The sequence below is a fragment of the Nicotiana sylvestris genome, chromosome 5 (genome assembly GCF_000393655.2).
Source record: "Nicotiana sylvestris chromosome 5, ASM39365v2, whole genome shotgun sequence".
NCBI classification, from domain to species: domain Eukaryota; kingdom Viridiplantae; phylum Streptophyta; class Magnoliopsida; order Solanales; family Solanaceae; genus Nicotiana; species Nicotiana sylvestris.
This window is the reverse complement of record NC_091061.1, coordinates 14,483,802-14,494,666: the sequence shown is the minus strand read 5'-3', so window position 1 is coordinate 14,494,666 and position 10,865 is coordinate 14,483,802. Positions and strand designations below refer to the sequence as shown.

General features: G+C 40.9%; 1 protein-coding gene across 1 annotated transcript; it reads left to right on the top strand.

Annotated features, from left to right (window-relative positions):
* Window positions 1-4,707: 4,707 nt before the first annotated feature.
* LOC138868292 (uncharacterized) lies at window positions 4,708-5,404 on the top strand. Its single transcript, XM_070145836.1, has 2 exons — window positions 4,708-5,147; window positions 5,362-5,404. The coding sequence occupies exons 1-2, from the start codon at window positions 4,708-4,710 to the stop codon at window positions 5,402-5,404; spliced, it is 483 nt and encodes a 160-aa protein (XP_070001937.1).
* Window positions 5,405-10,865: the final 5,461 nt, after the last annotated feature.

The following is a 10,865-nucleotide window of genomic DNA, read 5'->3' as shown; positions in this document are numbered from 1 at the left end:
GTACATCAGCCGGGATCCAAAGAAATGGTCAAGTTGGGTAAGCATGGAGTTCGACTTTATGGACAAGTTCAGGTTCAACACGGAGAATGCGCCAGATGTGTTCTATATTCAGAATCTAAAGAAGAAGCCCGCAGAAACATTTCGTGAGTATGCTACTTGCTGAAGATCCAAAGCTGCTAAGGTCTGGCCTGCCTTAGAAAAGTAACAAATGAACAAATTCTTTGTTCGAGCCTAGGACCGGCAGTATGATGAACGACTAATGATGATCGAGAGCCACAAATTTTTCGATATTATCAAGCTAGGTAAAAGGATTGAAGAGGGCATCAAAATCGGTATGGTTACAAATTTTGAGGCCCTACAATCCACAAATAAGGCCTTACAGTCCGGTGGTGTGTCCAAGAAAAGGGATATATGAGCCGTAATTGTGGCACAAAGAACAAAATCCCCCATCAAATACCAAACCTACCCAATACCTCCACTCACATATCAGCCTACGCCGAACTACTAAACACCCTCACCCTCCTATCAAACTCAACCACCCACTTATCAATCACCCCCACCTCCCACATATCAGCCTATTTCACCCAGATATTCCCAACTCGCACATGTTTAGCACGTCTACAATACTCAACCATCCCACTATCAATCACCTCTTACACGCCAAAACTTCCCTATACCTCGACCAAATTTCGATCGTAGACCTCCTAAATAATACACAACCATTGCTGAACCTATTGACCAGTTGTACTACAGACTCAAAGCTGCTGGTTATGTTACCCCTATCCCTGCTATAACTCCTAAGAAACCTTCTTAGTAGGTTAACCCAATCAAATCCTGTGTATACCATTCCAGCATGAAGGGACACACCATCGACGAATGTCGTTCTCTGAAAGATAAGATACAGGCTTTGATTGACAACAACATTATTGTGGAAAATGAGCCCTCTCCGAATGTTCGCAATAACCCTCTTCCAGACCATAAGGGTGGAGACTTTCACATGATTGAAATAGAGGATGATTGGGATCCCGAGGGATCAATCGGGTTGATTGTAGAAGGTGATTCCCCATATAACCCAATAGTTACTCTTAATCAAATCATAGTCCAGATTCAGCTGTCTGGGGATGCTGAGGTAAATATGTCCGTGCCACTTGAGTTTGAAACAACGTCATCTACAAAGACATCAATGCCCATTGAGTTCAAATTTATGTCACCAGCAAATGCACCTACACCATTCGAAGTTGCAGTTTTACCACCCAAGGGATATGCTCCATTCGGTGGAAGATAGCCACGCCAATCCCAGTAGCAATGTCAGTCGTGACGCCATTTCACACAAAGGCTATACCATGGGGCTATACAGCTGAGGCAAGGAGAAAAGGCAAGGTTAGGTTCGAGAAAAAAGTTGCTGCATAGGGTATAATAAGAATTGGTAGGGTCTATACCCCGGAACACCTAGCTGAGTCAAGCAAGAAGGCCTCCAATCAGTCGACCATCATTGAGACGGGTCCAGATGATCTTTGGAGAAAGATACAGGCCGAGTAATACTCGGTCATCGACCAGCTGAACAAAACACCGACACAGATCTTCATAGTTGCTTTGCTACAAAATTCTAAGGCACACATGAATGCTCTGTTAAAGGTGCTGAGTGAGGCATATGTACCAAGAAACATCACTGGCAGAGAAATGGCTAACATGGTAGGACAGGTATTGGAGAGTCAAAAGATCACTTTTCATAAGGATGAGCTGCCACCCGAAGGGTTGGGACACAACAGGGCACTACACAACACTGTATAATGCGAGGACTACTTCATCACCAGGATCCTGAGCAACGGGGGTTCCAATCTCAACATTTGTCCACTGGTAACACTCAAAAAGTTGGGTAAGGGACTGCACGAGATAAAGGATGGAGCCATCAATGTGAAAGCTTTCGACGATTCCCAAAGGTCCATCATTAGGGAGATTAGTCTGTGTTTGCAAATGGGGCCTACTTGGTTCGACGTTGATTTTCAAGTGATAGACGTGCCAGCATCTTACAATCTATTGTTGGGACGGCCAGGATTCCATGCTGCAGGGGCTGTAGCATCAACACAACATCAGGCGATAACATTTGAATGGAATTACTAGAAAGTGATCATTCACGGCGACGGTAACAATCCTATATATAGTTGCCAGACCATTCTATCAATCAAGGGGAGAAAGAAGCTAGGAGGAGAGACTTACCATCACATCGAACGAGTAAATGCTATTGACAAAGACAAATGGTGGGATAACAAGATCGAGAGTATACTGAATTGGAGTGGGTACGAACCTGGCAAAGGGCTCGACAAGAACCATCAAGGAATCACTAAGCCCATAAAGCTCAAGAAGCATGCCACTACTTTTGGTCTGGGATATGAGAACACCTGGGAGGAATTCAACCACGAGACTCCACCATGGCGCGGTCCTTACAATCCGCTGGAGCAGCCAATACCACATTTGGAGCAGACTTTCCAACCGACCGATGTTATCTATGGGTCAGAAGAAGAGGAAGCACTAGCAGCTATAAAAAAACTTGTTCTTAGAGGACAATGACATGGATTGTTGTGTTGTTCTCGAGGAGGAGGGGGGCGAAGGCCCTTCCATATAGGCCGTAATTAGAGGGGCACTCCTCAATAATTGGACCATCAGGACAACCAGAGCCCGACGAGTCTCGGGGTAGCAAGGCTAAAACAAGCATCATGCATTGTTTTTATTTACTAAATTATTTTCCTTTCGCATTTTTAATTCCCGCAATAAGATCTCCAATGTTCAAAATAATTGTGTAATTTATCAAAGCATTTTTTACTTCCCTTATGAATCAACACTTATTACTATTATTTTCTCTCATTACTATACTTATACAGCATTTCTATTACCTATCTTGATGAACCAATGACTGTGACGTGCAATGAGACAACAGAACAAACGGACATAGATTCAGAGGAAGATGATATACCGGAAGCGATTGTTAAAGAAGTCGAGAATTTCGAGAACATGCCTAAGTCCAACCTAGATGAGACTGAGATTGTTAACCTAGGAGATGCAGAAAATGTCAAAGAGACACGAATTAGCATCCATTTGTTGCCATCAGAATATGAAGGGTACACAGAATTTCTAAGAGAATATGAAGATATATTCTCCTGGTTGTATGATGATATGACTGGTCTGAGTACATCTATTGTGGCTCACAAACTACCAACTGATTCAACGCGTCCACTGGTAAAGCAGAAGCTCAGAAAATTCAAACCTGATATGAGTTTGAAGATCAAGGAAGAAGTCACCAAGCAGGTCAAAGCCAAAGTTCTCAGGGCAGTGGAATACCCAACATGGTTATCCAACATTGTGCCAGTACCAAAGAAGGACGGAAAGGTCAGAGTCTATGTTGACTACCAGGATCTCAACCAGGCCAGTCCGAAAGACAACTTTCCCTTGCCAAACATACACATCCTGATCGATAATTGTGCCAAGCATGGATTGCAGTCATTTGTGGATTGTTTCACTGGGTATCATCAGATCTGGATAGATGAAGAAGATACTGAGAAAACGGCTTTCATTATGCCGTAGGGGATGTACTGTTACAAGATAATGTCGTTTGGATTAAAGAATGCTAGGTCCACCTACATGAGGGCCATGACCACTATTTTCCACGATATGATACACAAGGAGATCGAAGTATATGTAGACGATGTTATTATCAAGTCTAAGAAAGCCACTGATCACATGAAAGATTTGAGGAAGTTTTTCAATAGACTGAGAAGGTACAACCTAAAACTGAATCCCGCAAAATGTGCATTTGGGGTTCCTACGGGAAAACTACTTGGGTTCATTGTAAGTCGCTGAGGAATAGAACTGTATCCATCAAAGGTCAAAGCTATTCGGGAATTGCCACCGCTAAAGAACAAAAAGGGCGTACTGAGTTTCTTGGGGAGACTTAACTATATCAGCCGGTTTATAGCACAATCTATAGTTATCTGTGAGCCAATCTTTAAGATGTTGAAGAAGGATTCTGCAACCAAATGGACTGATGACTGCCAAAAGGCCTTCGACAAAATCAAGGAGTACCTGTCAACACCACCAGTTTTGGTCCCTCCCGAGCCAGGTAGACCTCTATTACTCTACCTCGCAGTATTGGATGGAGTGTTCCGTTGTATTCTAGGGCAACATGATGAAATGGGGAGGAAGGAGCAGGCCATCTATTACCTCAGTAAGAAGTTCACCCCGTACGAGGCTCGGTATTCTCTATTAGAGCGCACCTGTTGTGCTTTAACTTAGGTAACTTCGAAGTTGAGGCATTACTTCTATGCCTATACTACATATCTCATATCAAGGATGAATCCTTTAAAGTACATCTTCCAGAAGCCCATTCCTACTAGCAGGCTAGCCAAGTGGAAAATCCTATTAAGTGAGTTCTACATTGTTTACATAACTCAAAAAGCGATCAAGGGACAGGCATTGGCACATCACCTTGCTGAAAATCTCGTGGATGGAGAGTACGAAACCCTAAAAACAAATTTTCCTGACGAAGAGGTATTGTTCATAGGAGAGGACATTGCAGAATCCTATGATGGTTGGAGAATGTTTTTCGATGGAGCAGCAAATTTCAAAGGAGTCGGCATAGGAGCAATCCTAATATAAAAAACTGGCCAGCATTATCCGGTGTCTGCCAAACTCAGGTTACCTTGTACCAACAATATGGCAGAGTGTGAAGCCTGCATATTAGGGCTCAAGATGGCCATTGACATGAACATCCAAGAGTTGCTAGTAATGGGGGATTCAGATTTACTTATACATCAGGTCCGAGAAGAATGGGCGACCAAGAACTCCAAGATACTCCCTTATCTACATCATGTACAGGAACTGAGAGAGAGGTTTACAAACACAAAGTTCCAGCATGTTCCCAGAGTCCAGAATAAGTTTACCGATGCATGGGACACCCAATCATCCATGATGCAACATCCAGATAAGAACATCATTGATCCCATTCCGGTAACGATCTATGATCAGCCAGCTTACTGTGCTCATATCAAAGAAGAAGTTGATGGAAAGCCTTGGTTTCATGATATCAAGGAATATTTGGCTAAAGGAGAATACCCAAAACTTGCTAATACTACTCAGAAGCGCACACTTCGAAGGTTCTCTAACAATTTCTTTCACAGTGGAGGAATCATGTATAGGAGGACTCCGGATTTGGGATTACTATGGTGTGTCGACGCAAAGGAAACATTCAGACTACTAGAGGAAATTCATGATGGGACCTGCAGTCCACATATGAACGAATTTGTCTTAGCAAAGAAGATACTCCGAGCTGGTTACTTCTGGATGACTTTGGAGACGGACTGCATCCAGTATGTTCGGAAATGCCACCGCTGCCAGATACATACAGATATGATAAGGGTAGCTCCGAATGAGCTTAATGCAACAAGCTCGCCATGGTCGTTCGCCGCATGGGGAATGGATGTTATTGGACCAATCGAGCCTGCCGCTTCCAACGGACACATGTTTATCCTAGTAGCAATTGACTATTTCACCAAATGGGTTGAAGCAGCATCTTACAAAGTAGTAACTAAGAATGTCGTGGCAGACTTTGTCTGCAACCGCATTGTTTATCGGTTTGGGATTCCGGAGTCAATCATCACTGATAATGGTTCCAATCTCAACAGTAACCCGATGAAGGCAATGTGTGAGACTTTCAAGATCAAACAAAAGAATTCTACAGCCTACAGGCCTTAGATGAATGGAGCTGTCGAAGCCGCCAATAAGAATATCAAGAAGATACTAAGGAAAATGATAGAGAAGCATAAGTAGTGGCACGAAAAGCTATCATTTGCTTTATTGGGATACCGCACCACACTCCGCACATCAACCGGGGCAACCCCTATATGCTGGTTTATGGTATGGAAGCCATCATTCCCGTTGAGGTGGAAATTCCCTCATTAAGAATCATACAGGAAGCAAATCTAGACGAAGCAGAATGGGTGAAGAATCATTACGAGCAGCTAGCTCTTATAGATGGAAAGAGAATGAATGCAGTTTCCAATGGTCAGCTTTATCAGAACAGGATGTCCAGAGCCTTCAACAAAAGAGTCAAACCGAGACAGTTCACACTAGGGCAACTAGTGTTAAAGAAAATATTTCCACACCAAGATGAAGCCAGAAGGCAATTCTCTTCCAACAGGCAGGGTCCGTACATGGTTCACCGGGTTCTAACAGGAAGAGCCCTCATACTCGCAGAAATGGACGGAGAAGTCTAGCCAAAATCGATCAATTCAGATGCAGTCAAGCGTTACTATGTGTAATTTTCATGCTTTCCTCATCGATGTAATTGAACTATGCCTGAACCGATTCCCGTTTAAGAGGGGATACATAGGCAGCCCTATGGGTTCGGTCACAATTCAATAAATTTTCATTTTCCCCCTCAATTAGAAACTGGGGCAGAATTTTGAGGAGGACCCTCAAAATTCCAAAGTCGTTTTTAGCCAATCATCGCAAACAACAATCAGAAACATCAACCCATTAAACTGGGGCAGAATTTTGAGGAGGACCCTCAAATTCCATATCAAGAGTGGTTGCAATGTCCTGAACCACTTCACAATTGTCGATTCATCTAAAAGATATTTCTTAATTATATACTTATATCGTATTTTTACAAAAATCATGCATGTTTATTACTAAAATTACCTTGTTTAGCAACACTACCCCAATTATACATACAACATCACCAGATCAAAGTCAAGCTGGTTAAACAGAGCCAGCGGGGATACGAACTAACCTCCCCCTTTACAAAACTCACGATTTTTCTTTGGATACAGGCACTTGAGTTGCAAAATCATCAAATATACTATACACTCACTCACAAAGTTCAGGAATACAACTCTCCGAATCGTTGCACTTGCTCGCAATTGCTATCCGCACACAACAGTGTCCCCAGCATGCACAATATCCCCGGCAATCACGATACCGCAATCCGCTATCATCTAAGAAAACTCTATTGTCGTTTGCCCTTTTTACTTCCTGCATAAGGCTACCATTCTAACTTCCGAGACCAAGCACTGTCTCCATCTGCATTTCCTGCATTGCATAAGGCTACCATTTTGCCTTCCGAGACTAAGCACTATCTCCATCTGCATTTCCTGCATTGCATAAAGCTACCATTCTGCCTTCCGAGGTTTAGCTCTACCTCCATCTGCATGGCTAAAAGATCGCCACCTTATTTACATTTGTATTGGCTGAAAGATTACCACCTTATGTACATTTGCATTGGCTAAAAGATTGCCACCTTATTTACATTTGCATGGTTGAAAGATCGCCACCTCTACAATTGCATAGCTGAAAGATCGCCACCTTATTCACATTTGCATGGCTGAAAGATCGCCACCTTATTTACATTTGCATGGCTGAAAGATCGCCACCTCTACATTTGCATTACTGAAAGATCGCCACCTCTACATTTTCATGGCTGAAAGATCGCCACCCATTGCATCTCATGGGCTGAAGGATCGCCACCTACTGCATCTCATGGGCTGAAAGATCGCCAGATCATTCGAAGGCATCATTGTTCGGAGGCACCATTTTCATAGCTAGAGAACACCATATCATGGACCAAGGACCCCTTTTCAATCTTTTGCATATCATTGTTCAAAGGCATCATGGTTCGGAGGTATCATTTCATGTCCTGCGAATCCTTTGTTATACGCTTCAAGGCCCAGGACATCATGGTCTGAGGACGTCATCGTAACTGTCCAAATATGGCATTCATGGTCCGACGGGAACTTGTATCATGTTTAAATTTACACACAATATATGCTTGTATTGCTTATTTGCAGGTAAAACCGGCGAGCAACGGCTATCTCAGCAAGAGCAATCTCGCTCCAGTTCTCGCACCCCTATTAGACCTTAACCATTCATCCCGATCAAAATATTGCGTCCATTCTTGAAATTCTCCTCGAACTTTTTCGTTCAGTCAAAATTGGTCATCATATCTTTATCCGACAACTCTTTTATTCTTTCTGGGTAAAGAGGGGCAGCTGTTGATACCCAATTTTTTCCTGTATATTTTCAATATGAAAAATACTCTCAAAATAGCATGTATATGCATATATAAGTATTTCCCAAGGCTTCAATATTTTTTTCTTATTTTTTAAGATTTTTAAATCAATTTATTATCTTATTTTAGCAAGAAAAACCCAATAATTATTCCCAAAATTGTAATTTTGGCAATTCACTTATAAGATTCTCATATTTATACTAAAATGTAGCTAACATAATTTTTTCATATTTTTAAAAAATTATTTAGTATTTTTAAGCTAAAATTGCATATAATTGCAATATTAGCCTATTTCAAGAATTAATTGTGTTTATAATTATAAAATTGACTCCGGTATTTTTTATTTTCATCATCAATATTAGTACTTTTAATTTACTCCCAGAAATTAATTTACTATTTTTTATAATTTTAAAAGGGAAAAATTGGCTATTTAAATAATAGCCCAATTCGTTTCAATTTTAGCCTAAAATCTGACCTCAAATTGGACTCTAATTTCCAGCTCAATTTCAATTAAAACCCGTCCCAGGCCCCAATTACCCCCACCCGACCCAGAACCTTATTAAATCCTGTCCGTTGATCTAAAAGATCAATGGCCCTCACTCGGTCTTACCATTTTTAATTCCAAACGACCCCCCCCCCCCAATACCCCTCATTTCCTCACTCCTCTCTATCTATCTACCTCTAGTTCTCTCTAGAACCTTCCCCCTTTCACCTCCTCTCCGATGAGTTCCCTTCATCTTTTTCGGCCACCTTCTAACCTGAATCCATGGTGGTTTCACTACCCTCCAAGCCACCTATGGCTCATCGGGTTTGGTTACTAGAGCTTCATGACTCGACCACGAAGAGTTGGTTCTAGACCTCTGTTGATTCAAGTTCAACGGCCATCTTCGGCCTGCTCCGACGAGCCATGCCTGTTTTGAGCCTGGCCTCGACTCCTCTTGCTTTGATCCAAGCCTTTGTCAACGTTTGGGTTCCTCTGAAAGCCCTAGCTTTTGAGGTTTTTCTAATCTCTTAGATCTATTCCAGATCTATACTTTCCCTAAAGTTTTTAAATGTTTTTCTTTGAAAAAAAAACTATGCTTTCAAAGCCATTTCCTTTTTTTCGATCTAGGGTTTTCTGAGTTATTTAGATATTTCTCCGATTTTCTTTTTCTTTCATGTGTTTTTTCTACTATATTTTTTCTTTACTATGTTCTTGTGTGTTTCTTATTAAGTTTCCTCTATTGTATTCTGATTAGTTTTCTTCTACTATGTTGTGTATTAGTTTCTTCTATTATGTTTTCTTTGAGCGCTTCTACTGTATTTCTCATGTTACTCTTCTACCATGTTTCTCATGGGTTTCTGTTGCTGAAGGAACATGTTAAAGGTTTCAGTTCTTTTCTGAGACCTCTAAACCTGTTTCGACTTAATTACTTGCCCTCTCATCTCCGCACTCAACAGATAGATGAAACCCTAGAAGTTGGGGGGGTTTTCAAAGTTTGGAAACCATTGGCTATGTGATTTGCTTGAACTGGTTTTATCTTAAAAGAAACCCTAACTCTTTCAGACCTATTTCGAGTCTTTGAACTGAGTTTTGAAGTCCTTGCTTTTCATATGATGCTGACTTTTGCTAAACTCTTCTATGGTCTTTTATACTAGATTTTTGTATGCTACTAGATGCTACTCCTCTTCTACATTGCTAACCTATGTGACAGCCATGCTCCTATAGTTTATTATCTACTGATTTTGAATTGAAACGACATCTTCTTTCAACTTAACATGTTTGTATGCTCTTTATATGTGCTGGACTTCCCCTCTAAAATGTCTTTCAAATCTTGATTAGTTTCAGACTTCCTTAGGTATAGGTTTGATTGATTTCTTTCCTTATTTGCTGATTTCCCTATGACTCGATTTAAGTTACTTGACTTTCCTAAACTTTTCTGACTCGGTTCATTCACGCACCACTGATTACAAAATCTTTGATCCTTGATTTACTAGCTACTAATTGATTTTTCTTACCTTATTTATGTAACCGTGTATTTAAAAATTCTGCCCTTAAGTAACTTTTTATGTATTTACCCTAATTGCTTACTTTGCACAAGATGTTAATTTGATTTCTTCCCTTAAATAGTTTTCCCATTTGAATCTGAGTTCCTTAATTAAAGGAAGTCTTGTGTGATTGATTCTTAATTGATATTCAGTTCCTTAACCGTTTTCTTACCTTATTTCTGCCTATTTTTCACACTATAAATACACAACTCTTTCATCGACACAATGGAATCACTCATTCATAGTCTTTCTGAACTCACACTTATACACAATAGTATTCTCTCTTCTTGTCTGCACTGTGACCTGTTTACAAGGCCTACTGCTTTTCTCTATTTGTTTCTTTGAAACTGGTATGTCCTGATTTAAGCTTTAGCACCACAACAATGTGTTTATTTACGCTTTTGTATCCATGTCCACTTACTGTTTCTGTATAGTTCAACACTTAAATTAGTATGTTGATTTCTTTCTTCCTGCCTCTATTATGAATCCCAAACCCCTGCCCCTTATGTGTTTGAGCTACGGTTTAAGGCATGGAAATATGCAAATTATTGTCCATGAATTAAATTTGATCCCTTGGGATCCTAGCCTCTAAATAGTGTGTTCTAACAGGCTTATGGGTATGCTAGCATTCTCCATTGCTGGGTATGCCCATAACCTGCCCTTACCTCTTTACACTCTCCCCATTCTCCTGAACCCCTATGTGTACTTATTTGTAATTGTGTCCCTTCCCCTTTCCCCCTCTCATAATTCTGTTCCTATACTTGCACTCTCTCTTAGT